We start from the raw sequence: 16,565 nt of genomic DNA, 5'->3' as shown, positions 1-16,565 counted from the left end.
ACCAAGGGCTCAGAGAAGAGCTCGAGAGGATGTGGAGGGTGAAGGTAACGGTGGTCCCCGTGGTAATCGGAGCACTAGGTGCGGTGACTCCCAAGCTAGGCGAGTGGCTCCAGCAGATCCCAGGAACAACATCGGAGATCTCTGTCCAGAAGAGCGCAGTCCTGGGAACAGCTAAGATACTGCGCAGGACCCTCAAGCTCCCAGGCCTCTGGTAGAGGACCCGAGCTTGAAGGATAAACCGCCCGCAGGGGCGTGCTGGGTGTTTTTTTTTTTTTTTTATGAAACCTCGATCCCCCGTAGCCGGTTACCAAGATTACGTGAAGTACCCTCAGAAGGTCTGCTAGATGATGTTAATGCAGCACTACGGGCAATACCTACAACCACGATTACCGACACTAACAAGCTGATCTACAATACGGCAACAGTGATCAGTGAGATGCTTGGCTACAAGTTGAACAGCGACAAGGGGCAGTACCCTCCATGGAGAAGGAGGCTAGAGGGCAAGATCAAAGTAGCACGGAGGGAGGTTAGCCAACTAACGGAGTTGCAGAAAGGTGCGACAAATAAGGTGCCTAAGAAATACAGCAAGCTGTCCATACCTGAGGCCTTGGAAACTGCCAAGCAAAGACTCACAGCCTTGGCCAGCCGCTTGAGGAGGTACACCAGAGAGATAGAAGGCAGGAGAATAAACCAGCTGTTCTCCACAGAACCAGCAAAGGTGTACTCTCAGTGGCAAGGGAACAATAATAATAAGAGAACAGCACCACCAAGGCTGGAGACGGAGCAATACTGGAAGAGCATATGGGAGAAGGATGCAACCCATAACGGCAATGCTCAGTGGCTAGAGGATCTGAGGACTGACCACAGCGACCTCCCTGAACAGGGTCCAGTAACCATCACAGTGGCAGATATCCAAGAAAGGGTCTCCAGTATGAAGAGTTGGACAGCACCAGGGCCCGACATGGTTCACGCCTACTGGCTGAAGAAGCTGACTGCACTCCACGAGCGTCTGGCAACACAAATGAACCAGCTGCTAGTTAACGAGAGACACCCGGAATGGCTAACTGAAGGCCGGACGGTCCTGATCCCCAAGGACCCCAAGAAGGGACCGGTCCCCTCCAACTACCGACCAATAACCTGCCTCAGTACTACATGGAAGCTCCTGTCAGGCATCATATCGGCTAAGATGAACAGGCACATGGGTCAATACATGAGCGGGACACAGAAAGGAATTGGCAAGAATACCAGAGGCGCAAAACACCAGCTACTGGTAGACAGAACAATCAGCCGAGACTGCAAGACCAGACTGACCAACCTGTGCACTGCCTGGATTGATTACAAGAAGGCCTATGACTCAATGCCCCACAGCTGGATACTGGAATGCCTAGAATTGTACAAGATCAACGGGACCCTAAGAGCCTTCATCAGGAACTCAATGGGGATGTGGCGTACAACACTAGAGGCCAACTCCAAGCCCATAGCACAAGTCACCATCAAGTGCGGGATCTACCAAGGAGATGCTCTGTCCCCACTGCTGTTCTGCATAGGCCTGAACCCCCTCAGTGAGATCATTAACAAGACTGGCTACGGATACCGACTACGGAACGGAGCAGTTGTCAGCCACCTCCTGTACATGGATGACATCAAGCTGTATGCCAAGAGTGAACGAGACATCGATTCACTGATCCACACTACCAGGCTATACAGCAATGACATTGGAATGTCGTTCGGACTGGAGAAGTGTAGTCGGATGGTAACAAAGAGAGGGAAGGTAGTCAGAACTGAGGGGATTGAACTACCAGAAGGCAACATTGCAGACATAGAGGACAGTTACAAGTACTTGGGGATCCCGCAGGCGAATGGGAACCATGAAGAGGCCGCTAGAAAAGCTGCAACCACCAAGTACCTGCAGAGGGTCAGGCAAGTCCTGAGGAGTCAGCTGAATGGTAAGAACAAGATCCGGGCCATCAACACATACGCCCTGCCCGTGATCAGGTACCCTGCTGGGGTAATAGGCTGGCCAAAGGAGGAGATAGAAGCCACTGACATAAAGACAAGAAAGCTCCTTACCATGCATGGAGGGTTTCACCCCAAATCCAGCACCCTGAGGCTGTACGCTAAGCGGAAGGAAGGGGGCCGGGGACTGGTGAGTGTCAGCACCACAGTCCAGGATGAGACAACGAACATCCAAGAATACATTGGGAAGATGGCCCCAACTGACCGAGTGCTCAGTGAATACCTCAGGCAGCAGAAACCCAAGAAAGAGGAGGGAGACGAGGAACCATCATGGAAGGACAGGCCCCTGCACGGTATGTACCACCGGCAGATAGAGGAGGTGGCTGATAGCCAGAAATCCTACCAGTGGCTGGACAAAGCTGGACTGAAAGACAGCACAGAGGCACTAATCATGGCAGCACAAGAACAAGCTCTGAGCACAAGATCCATAGAGGCTGGGGTCTATCACACCAGGCAAGACCCCAGGTGCAGGCTGTGTAAAGATGCCCCAGAGACAATCCAGCACATAACAGCAGGGTGCAAGATGCTAGCAGGCAAGGCATACATGGAACGCCATAACCAAGTGGCCGGCATAGTGTACAGGAACATCTGTGCCGAGTATAACCTGGAAGTCCCGAGGTCAAAATGGGAGATGCCCCCAAGGGTGGTGGAGAATGACCGAGCTAAGATCCTGTGGGACTTCCAGATACAGACGGACAAAATGGTGGTGGCTAACCAACCGGACATAGTGGTGGTAGACAAACAGAAGAAGACGGCCGTAGTGATCGATGTAGCGGTTCCGAATGACAGCAATATCAGGAAGAAGGAACACGAGAAGCTGGAGAAATACCAAGGGCTCAGAGAAGAGCTCGAGAGGATGTGGAGGGTGAAGGTAATGGTGGTCCCCGTGGTAATCGGAGCACTAGGTGCGGTGACTCCCAAGCTAGGCGAGTGGCTCCAGCAGATCCCGGGAATAACATCGGAGATCTCTGTCCAGAAGAGCGCAGTCCTGGGAACAGCTAAGATACTGCGCAGGACCCTCAAGCTCCCAGGCCTCTGGTAGAGGACCCGAGCTTGAAGGATAAACCGCCCGCAGGGGCGTGCTGGGTGTTTTTATATATATATAAAATGTACAATATACAAGACGTAAGTAATATGTAATAAATAGTGTTGTGTATATACAGTTGGGTTATTGCACATAGAATTGGTATTGCACAGTGGTGGTCCATAGAGGAAGTGGGAAGTGGGGGGCTGTGTTATCTGTGCATGTGTGAGTTCAGGGTAGTTATCGCTTTGGGGAAGAAACTGTTTTTGAGTCTGTGGGTTTTTGTGTTGATGCACCTGTAGCGCTTCCCTGAGGGAAGCAGGCTGAACATGTTGAAGCCAGGGTGGGAGCTGTCCTTGATGATGTTTGCTGCTCTGCTGAGGCAGCGGGAGGAATAAATGTCCATCAGGGAGGGGAGAGGGCAGTTTCAGGACTTCCTCTCTGTAGGCTGCCTCGTCTCCCTTTGAGATGAGTCCGACTACCGTGGTGTCATCAGCAAACTTGATGATGAGATTGTTGTTGTGGGTCGAACTGCAGTCGTGGGTGTAGAGAGAATACAGGAGGGGGCTCAGCACACAGGGAGCCGGTGCTCAGTGTGCGAGTGGAGGAGAGATGAGGGCCGAGCCTTACAGTCTGGGGCCGGTTTGTGAGAAAGTCCTTTATCCAGGCACATGTGAGAGGAGGGAGGCCAAGAGTGACCAGTTTGGTGATGAGGATGTCCGGGATGATTGTATTAAAGGCTGAGCTTTAGTCCACGAAGAGCATTCGGACGTAGCTCTGCCGCTGCTCTAGGTGACTCAGCAGCAGGCCAGGTTGTAACCGTCTTTGTGGTGGGCCTGGCACTGCGCCTGAGGGGGGGGTGTAGGCTGGGGAGAGCAGGAGGGAGAGGTGGTCGGACTGACCGAGGTGGGGGAGGGGTATGGCTCTGTATGCATGCTTGATGTCGGAGTAAACATGATCTAGAGTGTTTTCTCCTCTGGTGGGACATTTGACATGCTGATAGAACTTTGGGAGCACAGTCTTTATTTCGGCCTTATTAAAGTCACCTGCAATTATGTGAACACCGTCCAGGTGGGCCGGCTGCTGTTCGTTAATGGTGTTCAGCAGGATAGAGAGCGCCGTGTTTATGTTGGCATCGGGTGGAATGTACACAGCCGTGATGATCACTACTGTTAGCTCTCTCGGTAGAAAGAAAGGCCGGCATCTTACAGGGAGTGCAGAATTATTAGGCAAGTTGTATTTTTGAGGAATAATTTTATTATTGAACAACAACCATGTTCTCAATGAACCCAAAAAACTCATTAATATCAAAGCTGAATGTTTTTGGAAGTAGTTTTTAGTTTGTTTTTAGTTTTAGCTATTTTAGGGGGATATCTGTGTGTGTAGGTGACTATTACTGTGCATAATTATTAGGCAACTCAACAAAAAACAAATATATACCCATGTCAATTATTTATTTTCACCAGTGAAACCAATATAACATCTCCACATTCACAAATATACATTTCTGACATTCAAAAACAAAACAAAAACAAATCAGCGACCAATATAGCCACCTTTCTTTGCAAGGACACTCAGAAGCCTGCCATCCATGGATTCTGTCAGTGTTTTGATCTGTTCACCATCAACATTGCATGCAGCAGCAACCACAGCCTCCCAGACACTGTTCAGAGAGGTGTACTGTTTTCCTCCTTGTAAATCTCACATTTGATGATGGACCACAGGTTCTCAATGGGGTTCAGATCAGGTGAACAAGGAGGCCATGTCATTAGTTTTTCTTCTTTTATACCCTTTCTTGCCAGCCACGCTGTGGAGTACTTGGACGCGTGTGATGGAGCATTGTCCTGCATGAAAATCATGTTTTTCTTGAAGGTTGCAGACTTCTTCCTGTACCACTGCTTGAAGAAGGTGTCTTCCAGAAACTGGCAGTAGGACTGGGAGTTGAGCTTGACTCCATCCTCAACCCGAAAAGGCCCCACAAGCTCATCTTTGATGATACCAGCCCAAACCAGTACTCCACCTCCACCTTGCTGGCGTCTGAGTGGGACTGGAGCTCTCTGCCCTTTACCAATCCAGCCACGGGCCCATCCATCTGGCCCATCAAGACTCACTCTCATTTCATCAGTCCATAAAACCTTAGAAAAACCAGTCTTGAGATATTTCTTGGCCCAGTCTTGACGTTTCAGCTTGTGTGTCTTGTTCAGTGGTGGTCGTCTTTCAGCCTTTCTTACCTTGGCCATGTCTCTGAGTATTGCACACCTTGTGCTTTTGGGCACTCCAGTGATGTTGCAGCTCTGAAATATGGCCAAACTGGTGGCAAGTGGCATCTTGGCAGCTGCACGCTTGACTTTTCTCAGTTCATGGGCAGTTATTTTGTGCCTTGGCTTTTCCACACGCTTCTTGCGACCCTGTTGACTGTTTTGAATGAAACGCTTGATTGTTCGATGATCACGCTTCAGAAGCTTTGCAATTTTGAGACTGCTGCATCCCTCTGCAAGATATCTCACTATTTTTGACTTTTCTGAGCCTGTCAAGTCCTTCTTTTGACCCATTTTGCCAAAGGAAAGGACGTTGCCTAATAATTATGCACACCTGATATAGGGTGTTGATGTCATTAGACCACACCCCTTCTCATTACAGAGATGCACATCACCTAATATGCTTAATTGGTAGTAGGCTTTCGAGCCTATACAGCTTGGAGTAAGACAACATGCATGAAGAGGATGATGTGGACAAAATACTCATTTGCCTAATAATTCTGCACTCCCTGTATTTCTGGTAATTCCACTCCGGTGGAAACCCAGAGAAAACACGCATTAAGAGGCTCTGATGCCTGTGTCTCAATGTCATGGCCCATATCACCTCTACTAGACCCCACATAATGACGTGAAGAAATATTTTTAAAAATGATTATTCAAAAAATGATTTAATATGAAAGCAACAGGCAGAGTGTTACAGGCATAGCCCTAAAGCATGTAGCCTGATGGGCAGCTCAGGGGTTGGGAAGCGCATCTGTAACCGGAAGGTCGTCGGTTCGATCACCGGGCTCTCTGTCCTGGTCGTTGTGTTCTTGGGCAAGACACTTTACCCTACCGCCTACTGGTGTTGGCCAGAGGGCCCGATGGCGCGATATGGCAGCCTCACTTCTGTCAGTCTGCCCCAGGGCAGCTGTGGCTACAACTGTAGCTGCCTCCACCAGTGTGTGAATGTGAGAGTGAATGAATAGTGGCATTGTAAAGCACTTTGGGTGCCTTGAAAAGCGCTATATAAATCCAATCCATTATTATTACTGTGTTCGTGTTTTCCTCTGAAACAATAAGCTCCGTTGGAGCCTTTCAACGCCTCTCTCTGTCTCTCGCTAGCAAAGTGACCCAGACAACAAAGTAAAGCTAGTTTTCAGCTACGAGCCCGACACGAACCCGACGTATTAGCCAGAGGTCCCTTTACTACGGTTCGGAGCCTCGGACCTGTTTTATATATGCGTGGAATAGTTTTCTATACGAGATCACTGCAAAAAGTGCAGCCTTACCTAATGTCCACCTACTGTCACTCATTTATATTAAGATTTAAACATCTAGTTGGTGTTGGTATGGAGAGTAACCTTCAGTAATAGTGATAAATCACACAGCAATAGTACATTCATGTAGTTGTAAAAAGCTTGATAATATATTAAGTAATCCAAAGTATTGAAATACGCTACTGTCATTGAGTAATGTAATGGAATACGTTACAAAATACATTTTGGGGCATGTAATCTGTAATGGAATACATTTTAAAAGTAACCTTCCCAACAATGATTATTACCACCGTCCCCTTTAGATGGATGTATGAGCTAGTTTGATATCACTTGTCATAGTGATACCAAACTAGTTCATACAACCAAGAAAGGCTTAGTTTTCTGTGTAAGCCTTCTAACATGTGCATCATTTTTTTATATTAACTCAAGAGATAATCTTTTCCTAAATCTTACCCAGTAGTTTTGAGGTTTAAATTGGGGGGGGGGGCTGTAACTCAGAAGGTAGAGCAGGTCCTCAACAAATAAGAAGGTTGGTGGTTTGATTCCTGGCTGCTCCATCTGCATGCCAAATATCCTTGGACAAGATAATAGCTCCAAGTTGCTCTCCAATGCATCCACTGGAGTACGAGTGTGTGAATGTTAGATACAAAGCACTTTTACACAGAGATAAAGTTTGTATTTATGGGTGAATTAGGCATGTTGTAAACAGTGCTTTGAGTGCTCTGGGAGAAGAAAAGCGTAGAAATCCAGAAAAGTGCTATATGAGAATCAGTCCATGTAAACGTACGTTATTTCTTTACTTCCTGTATAATTACGTTTAGGACCCCAGCAAAACGTCAGATGTGTTTGTACTACTGCCAACACAACATTTTCCCCATATGTAATCTTTCATGAGAAAACTCTGGATTGATAATGTGAAAGTGTAACTAACCTTGAAGAAGGTCATGGATGCGCCGTCTTCTACAACTCCATATTCTATCTTTGTCTGCTTGGCCAGATCATCAGCAGAGTCGATAGGCGACTCCATCCTCTCCACAGTTAGGAAGGCTGCTAAGTTTGCCGTGTAGGAGGAGATAATGATGAGTGTGAAAAACCACCAGATTCCTCCTACAATTCTGGTGGAGAGGGCTTTCGGCATGAGCTCAGATCCTGAATGGAAGGAGCAGAGGAGCAGGTGAGGCTGAATACAAGATTAGGTTTGTGAGTGGGCAACACCCAGACTGGGCCAGGTCTCTGCATCTGCTGCCTGGATCACACACTCAGACACAAACACAAAGATTGGACAGAGTGGGCAGCCACATGGTTGAATATTTCCCTTATGTGTTCTCTTTAACTTTGGAACTAACCTAGTTAAAACAATCAAATTAATAAATTCTTAATTGCAGTAGTAGTAGTAATTAATGCCTTAGACAAACCAAAAGTCTTTACTCATGCTACCCATCTCTGACAGAGCATTGCTATAACAGGATTTCATAAAATTGGATTGGACCACAAGATGTGTCAAAGAGGTGAATATTCCAAATGTTCCAAAACAGTACAAATAATGAATAATAAAATGTTATTTTGGCTCTTAAATGTCAACAATTTACTGATTCCTTATTTTTTTAAGCTATTTAAAAACATTCTGAATACATTCTGTCTTATATACTGACGGAGTTGCAGAGGATAACACTGTTAACTCATAGAAGACCTGAAGGTGGTGGCTGGAGAAAGGGAGAAGCAGCATTTCCCGAGTGAAAGGTGATGATAGGCCAACGATGGATTCATACGATACGATAAGTCTCATGTTATCACATGGTTGCAACATCTCCCTCTGTATCGTCTTGATGCATGCTCAATCATCCAGATAAGTAAATCCACAGAAGTTGATTCTGGTCATCTGGACGTAGTGTTGTCATCGGGAGAAACGTTTCATCTCACTGAAAACGCTACATCCAGATGAACAGAATCAGCTTTTGGGGATCTCCCTCTGTATAATCTGTAAATCTCTGAACTTCTGTACTGATATGTCATTAAAAAAATACATGCATACAATTGTACACCTGTCTTTTTGACCTGGCTGCAGTGACAGTGGCACAACACACAAAGGTTACAAAAATACAACGTGCATGAAGTGACAACAAAAAGGTGGAAAACGGTAGCAAATGCAACGTCATTTTTGGCTCACGCTGCCGTGTAAAAGGGCTGTGCAGTGAACATAAAAATGGCTGCTGCTCCCATGACATGCACAGTGCTACAAAATGGATAGATGCAACACTGTGGTGCAATATTCTAACAAAAGGTTCAAGAAGGTTCTTGATAAGGTACAAAGACTTGTGCCCTGTGAAGAGTGCAATGGCAGTACCGTAAACGAATAAAGGTAAAAAAGGTCCAAAAAAGTATTTTGATTTCAGAGTGTGCATGTAACAGAGATTTACAGACACTGAATGCTCTCTTAATTCATCGACCTTTCAGATTTGCAACTAATTACCAAAGTGAAATTACATGTCAGCTTTTCCAAAAGATAAACTCTGCATAAAAACTATGCCTTCAGGGAACTGCTGTTGTGATTTGGTGCAATATATATAAAACTGAACTGAATAAAAATCTCAGTAGATTTATTGTGATTCCACTGATTGTGGCCATTTCTACAAAGTATAGCTGATGCTCAGCTTATCTGCTGTAAAGTTTGCACTGACTCGACCCTAGTACGTTTCTGGTTTATTTTCTTTCTTCTTCTTCTCCTAAGCCACTTCTGCACTTCTGACACTATAACACACTTTATACACCACTTAAAGTAATTCTCCAAAAGTTGATTCTGTTCATCTGGATGTAGCGCTTTCTGGGAGAAACGTTTCGTCACTGATCCAGGTGACGTCTTCAGTCTCATCTGACTGCAGGTCTCAATCTTATAAACAATACATTTGCATAATGACTGAAACCAGCCCACTGAAGGAACAATGGGCTGGGAGGTCAGTTCCTTAATCTTAATTATGCAAATTCTCATGAACATTGATCAACAGCCACTGATCAATGACCACTGATCAATGGCCATGAGTACCATTCACAGAGAGTTGGGGAATGGCTGCAATCACAGCATTGTAAGATGGCAGGTTTGAGGGCGGAGTCAATGTAAGATGGTGACAGATGTACCCTTAGGCCCCTCCTCCATTCAGAGATGGTCTTTCCCTTTTCACGTAAATGGCCTCCTTGACTCCGCCCTCAAACCGGCCATCTTACAATGCTGTGATTGCAGCCATTCCCCAACTCTCTGTGAATGGTACTCATGGCCATTGATCAGTGGTCAATGATCAGTGGCTGTTGATCAATGTTCATGAGAATTTGCATAATTAAGATTAAGGAACTGACCTCCCAGCCCATTGTTCCTTCAGTGGGCTGGTTTCAGTCATTATGTAAATGTACTGTTTATAATATTGGGGAAACCTGCAGTCAGCTGAGACTGAAGACGTCACCTGGATGAGAGACAAAACGTTTCTCCCACAAAACACTACGTCCAGATGAACAGAATCAACTTTTGGAGAATTACTTTCCTGGATGATTGAACATGCATCAAGACACTTAAAGTAATGCTAGGGTCTTTTTTTCATTAAGTATTATCCAGAATGTATGCAGAGGATGAATGTATACGTGGGGGTAGAGTGGGAGTGAGGGAGGTTTGTTGCCCATATGAGAAAGGTGGGTCTGAGTTATAGCAGGACTATTTTATTTAAATGGCTTAAGCAAATCTGGGATTTTTCGCATTCACTCAGAGAGAAAGCTCTTAGAGTCAGAGAGAACTCTGTGTGCCACTCCCTCTGTGAGATCCTTGATCCTAATACTAACTTCTCATCAAGCTGTCTTTCTTTCTCATAGTCCCTGAGTGAGCTGTCTAGTAGGGAGGGAGTATGCAGTGAAAGACATGGCAGCCAGCTGCAGCTTAAACCTGGTTTTATGGATTTTGCAATGGAGTGTGCACAAGGTGGTTCATGCCTACCAACGTTCTTTCATAGTCCAGTGCCTTCACAACTAATGACATTGCATGGAAACATACATTCTCTCAAAATATGTAGTGGTATGATGTAACACAAAGCTAGAAAAAGTATTTGGACATAAGGAGAGAGACAGGATTGTATTGGTTAAATGCTTAATTATCACATCCGATCGTGGCTCAAGAGTTGGCAGTTCATCTTGTAATCGGAAGGTTGCCTGTTCGCGCCCCAGCTCTGACAGTCTCGGTCGTTGAGTCCTTTCTGCAAGACGCTTCACCCGTTGCCTACTGGTGGTGGCGCCAGTGTCCGGCAGCCTCGCCTCTGTCAGTGCGCCCCAGGGCAGCTGTGGCTACAGTGTAGCTGCCATCACCAGTGTGGGAATGTGTGTGTGTGAATGGGTGGATGACTGAATGTAATGTAAAGCGCTTTGGCGTCCATAGGGACTAAGTAAAGCGCTATACAAATACAGGCCATTTACCATTTTACATTATCAGGAGGGGTTTTTTTTATCTTTAACGAGAGTGTTAGTTGGACACTTTCATGTGCACTCACTGGTTTGGTAGAATTTAAAACCACTACTGTCTGTAACGTGCAGGAAATATGTTAATACACATTTTTATGGAGTTAATAAATAATGTGATAAATCCTCCCTATCTATTAGAAGGAGCGACAATAGCGGGGATACAAGAAATATAAAACAAATATGTTCTGAATAAAGAAATGTAATTCCTGCGAAAATACAGTAATTGTAAAATGTTCCTAAAATATTGTTATATTGGCATTAAATCTTTAGTTAAAGGCTAAAATGGTATGAAAAGTGATTTGTGATTTGAAAGCAGTATATTATTAGGTATATTCAACCATGGCAATAAAGTCGCCCAGTAGGGCCAACAGCCACCCATTTTGTCCATTTTTAAAACCACAACTCAACATGAATGAGAACAAACACACATTCATCAGTGCTGGTAACAATACAATGTTTGTTCTGTGTGGGACCCATGACCAGCAATCAGATGCAGGTATTACCAGGTTTGGACTTTTTATACTTTTGCACCAGAACAGAAAACAGTGGGCGACCTTCAGAGAGGCGAGCGTAGACCAAACAGAGCCTGGTTGGGGCTGACTGTCATGTACCCAAGGTAACGTCATGACCAAACAGCACGTCCCACAGTTTTCTGGGGGGTTAGGCAAGCCGCCCGGCAGGGGAGCCTCTCCACAGTGCAGACCAGCATACTGTTATGTAGCTACTGTGTGTTTGTCGAGACTAGTCCCACAGTCTTCTGGCTCCACATCTTCTCAACATGATGTCTCTCCATCATCTATTCTGCTGACTTTTTAGTGAACACTAAACTACAATTCAAGCTACAATGCATGACATTTACTGAACTCTTTTTCAGATGCTACAAACATATGCTGAATGCTTATCAGATGTTTTCATTTGCTTTGTTGGGGTAAAGATATGAAAAAATCTATAATTTTATTTACTTATTCAAAGTAACTGGAATACTTATGGATCTGTGTTACAAGCTAATCTGGAGATATTAGTAAGCATGGTCTATAAGTAAGTCAGAGCATCCCACTAGCTAAGAGAAACATATGCTATATAAATGCCAAGCCATTACATTCTGGAGTGACTGAGTAATGCAGAGTTTTGCATTGTCCATGTTCTGAGACCTGTATAGTTCATCTGAAAAGTATTCACAGTGCTTCACCTGATCCATATTAGTTTCATGTTAAATTTTCCAAAGTTGATTAAATTAATTATTCACCTCAGAATTCTAATCACAAAACTCCTTGATGACAAAGTGAAACAAAGTTTTCTTGAAAACAAAAATGTAACATGTATAAAACTTTTCACACCTTTTGCGTGACACTGAACATTGGGCTCAGCTGCATTCTGTTTCCAGTGATCATCTGTCGGATGTTTCTACAACTATGTACGTCAGAGCACAAAGTGAGCCATGAAGTCCAAGGAACTGCCTGTAGACCTCTCAGACACGGTTACTTAGAGGCACAGATCTAGGGAAGCGTATAGAACGATTACTGCAGCATGACTGTCCCAATGAGCAGAGTGGCCTCCATTATCTGTAAATGGAATAAGTTCCTAGAGCTGTCCATCTGGACAATCTGAGTGATTAAGGTGACCAAGAATGTGATGGTCACTGTGACAGAGCTCCAGCGTTGCTCTGTGGAAAGATGAGGACCTTCCAGAAGGACAAACATTTCTGCAGCTCTACACAATCACACCTGTATGCCAGAGCTGCCAAGCCTCAGTAAAATAGTTTTCTCACCTTTTTATAATTTCACTAGAGTTATACGCAACCATTTTTTCACTTTGTGATTAGGGGTGTAAAAAATAATTCTGAGGTGAAAAATAAGTGTAATCCATTAGTTTAGATTAGTTAGAGGAATAAAGCTGCAACAGGTGTGTAACAAGTAAATGTTGTGACTACTTTCTGGCCCCTCGAGCTGACTGATGTTGTGATTTGGTGCTGGATAAAAAAAATGCACTGTAATTTTCCTGTTAGAGCTGTTCAGTTTTCATCATGTGAGCTAAAGTACTTCGATGGGTATTGTGATTTATATTATTCTCTCTATTTTAGTTCACCCTGCTGAAGTTTCACTGGGAAGGCCTTGAAAAAGTCTGATGGAGCCTGTTGCAGCACAATAACGACTTCCTAGTGTGTTGGTTGTGCAGATAAATGCTCTCTCTATACTGTGTGTGTTATATAATCAAGAAAAAGTTCAAATTGATTACTGTTACTATAGTCAGAAGTTTCATTCTTTTAGTTCTGTGAGTACAACAACCGAACTTGGCCACTATCATCTGTGGTGTTTTTGGAGCCAGACGTGAACTGCTACTTAACCTGATTGGAAAACTCTCTCTTTGAGGCCTAACGTATACATAATTTGCAGGAAGACCAAAGCACACTGATGAGATGGGAAATAGTTTAAGCCATAATGACTTGCGAAAAACATTGTACTGATTTTAGTATTTCATGAAAGTGAACACTTTGTAAATGTGAGTTAGCACCAACCCTTAATGGTATAGCACTCTGAGCCACTCCGCTACTGGATTCACTTTTCTGACGCAGTAGCTACATCTAACTTTTATATACAGTCCAGTGTGGCAGCGTGGAACCACCTGCACAGCTAGATGCCATTAAAGGCAAGCTTTCTTATTTTCCTTCTTGTCATTTGCATAAACTGATCCTTTAACACAATCTGGGATCTTGCAGCTACTTCCCTGTGTGCTCCATTCCAGTGTTTGGTTGCAAGTCATACATACAGTATATACCATGCTTTCAAGGCTTTGCACGCAAATGTTTATGATATGACATACAGCATATCTCTTATTGTGTTATTAAATATATAAGATATTGGTCGCAAAAAAAAAAAGTGTATACCAAGTTGGTAGCACTTTCTATTACAGCTCAGTAATAATGCAGTAATAGTAGAGTAACAATGGGAAACAAGAGCGTAACAATGTAGTATTTTCTAAGTTATTAGTATGCAACTACTGAAGTAATAACCACTTAATATCCAAGTAATATCATTTTTGCAACAGTGGTTACAGCTGAGTACTGTTACACTTAAATATATGTAATTGGATAACAAATCTGGGGTTAATAATGTGGAACTACAGCTCGGTAATAAAGTGATAATAGCAGGGTAATAATGCAGAAACAAGAGCGTAATAATGTGGTAATTTTATTACATTCAGTTACCTGCAGTAGTTTCTGTGAAATAAGAAAGAAACAGAGCTGCAAAATGCAAAACTGTCCTTTGTTATTTAATAATAAATTAATAACTAATATAACATCAAATCCCAATAATATATTAATAACCTATTAAGACAAACTTGAAAAGTGAGTGAGTATTACCTGGAAACACCTGTGGTAGGTTGTGTGTAATAAGCATAAATAGAACAGCCTGCAAAGAGCTGGCTGCCAGTAGGTGGCAGACTGCTGCTGTCGGACTGCAAGGTAAATAAAACCCTTTTTTAATTCCTTAACTTATATTTAGGACCATGTCTGTTGTACTTATTTCATCACATACTGTCAACTTACACCACGAACAAAGCAGCTAACAGCAGGTTAGTAGCTAACGTTAGCTTACCAGATAATACTTAGAGTAGTTCTAAAAACTAAGATTGCATAAAAGTAAGATCGTCATGAAATAAGCTCACCGTTATTATTGCAAATATGGATAGAGAACTAGATGTGGTTAGTTATACTTTCAAATATATATATATATATATATATATATATATATATATATATATATATATATATATATATATATATGTGTGTGTGTGTGTGTGTGTGTGTGTGTGTGTGTGTGTGTGTGTGTGTGTGTGTGTATAACACTCCAGTTTTCATCGGTTAAGGTGAGGGGGTTGGAGGTGTGGTGTACTCAGAATACAGCTATTTACCACCAGTAAATTTTGTAGTGGTTTATTTCTGATTATAAACATAATGGTGCACTGTTTCAATAGGACAGTCTGTATCTGTGAAATTGTTGCTCAAAGAACTGCCAATTACATCACACTTGTTTTAACATTGTTGTTCTTTTAAAACTTAAACTTTAAGTTTGTTTTAAAAGTTTTTTTTTACCTGCTTATTAATATGCTATTAAATAGAAACAAGCAGTTTCTGTTTCCTGCTTGTTACACAAAAACTACCACAGGTAACTGAATTGTAATAACTTAGAAATTGCCACAGTATTGCGGTCTTGTTTCCCCGTTGTTACTCTACTGTTACCATGTTATTACTGAGCTGTGATAGAAAGTGCTATCATAAAGTGTTTCTATTTCCATTTCTGTTAATTTTCTCAATCTAAGGGTGCTGATTAGTTGAGAAGATTTGGCAGAAGGAAAAAAACAAACGCAGAAAAGTTTACATTCTCACAGAAAGTCATACATCTGATCCATCTCACATGTTTTGGGTGGGGATACCTACCTGTTGTGATGGCTGCTAATAGGTCAGGAATGTGAGGAGGGAGAAGGAAAGCATGCAGGAGCACCACTGTCATATGCTAATCACATTGCTCAAAGTCTTCTCAAACCATCCTGCTGGACTACACGTAAAGCATCTAGCTACATGCACAGAGGCCCCCATGCATGGTCATGGGCCTGGTCAAAGAGCAAGGTTGACCCCCAGCAAAAAAGTGGGACTTGTGCTAGAAAAAGGGGGGAGGCAGAGGCGTCTACCTTGCTGCATGAGAGCTCCAACTCCGAACCAGAAACTATTAAGCAGGGTGAAATTGTTTTCCACTACATCCGAGTCAGGGTTGCAAGGGTGGGGGTTATACCACTCGTAGGGACTAAACCTGTGACAATTAACAGAGAACATACACACACACACATATTTTTACTGCAGCTGCATAAAGACACAAGAGTATACACTGAAAGAGACCAAGAATGGTCTTCCTACCTGGGGAGACAAAGGAAAGAACACAAAGGTTAGTTAATGTTCAGAGACACTTCCCAAATCAATAAGCATTGCTATGCCAGCATGCTTGAGATCATGTTGCTGTTAATTTGATTCCTTAATGAAAAGCTCAGTTATCAAGATGCAGCCTAAAAATTCTCATCTGAATTCCCTTTGTGTGTTTTTCAATTTTATTACCATAGAATGGTTGGGGGAGTGGGTTTGAGCAGCACTGATAATCCAAAGTGCCTCGTCATGTGGATGTGCTCATATCAAAGGCAGTTCCCGCTGTAATTTAATCGATGGGTTCTGAAAATAACTCCATCGCCAGCCGAGAAAAGAACTAATAATCCTTATAATCTTGAAGGAGCATTAATATTCAGCAGATCAAATGGTTCATTCCCATCATGCCCACGCCAGCCCTGGTGATCCCTCTCATTCAAAGCACTCTTCAAGCAAAGACAGTTCTCGTTTATTCATGTTAAATAAAAGTGACATTAGATTAGTAAAGGTTGATTGGTCTACGGTTAAGCGTCCTGACCTGATTTGGTTTGTGTTGAAGTAAAAGGGGGAACCAGCCCTCTATCTCGACTCAGCCCGACACACAG

The 16,565-nt window shown here is 43.4% G+C and overlaps 1 protein-coding gene and 1 long non-coding RNA gene across 2 annotated transcripts in view; one reads left to right on the top strand and one right to left on the bottom strand.

The window, feature by feature from the left end:
• Positions 1-16,565, bottom strand: part of grik2 (glutamate receptor, ionotropic, kainate 2) — a 350,655-nt gene that overhangs the window by 69,453 nt on the left and 264,637 nt on the right. Inside the window, exons 13-14 of the mRNA XM_085421989.1 lie at positions 15,738-15,856; positions 7,489-7,706 (exon numbers count right to left, since the gene is read on the bottom strand). Coding sequence (XP_085278115.1) covers positions 7,489-7,706; positions 15,738-15,856 — 337 coding nt within the window. The remainder of the gene's footprint in view (positions 1-7,488; positions 7,707-15,737; positions 15,857-16,565) is intronic.
• The window catches only part of LOC146658379 (uncharacterized), a 231,591-nt gene that overhangs the window by 124,658 nt on the left and 90,368 nt on the right, over positions 1-16,565 (top strand). The gene's annotated exons all lie outside the window — the stretch shown is intronic.

This window comes from Rhamphochromis longiceps, linkage group LG11 (genome assembly GCF_057381845.1).
Source record: "Rhamphochromis longiceps isolate RC_006_pf linkage group LG11, R_longiceps_female_GT1.1, whole genome shotgun sequence".
Taxonomy (NCBI): Eukaryota; Metazoa; Chordata; class Actinopteri; order Cichliformes; family Cichlidae; genus Rhamphochromis; species Rhamphochromis longiceps.
The sequence above is the reverse complement of the archived record's forward strand: the minus strand, read 5'-3'. Positions and strand labels throughout refer to the sequence as shown.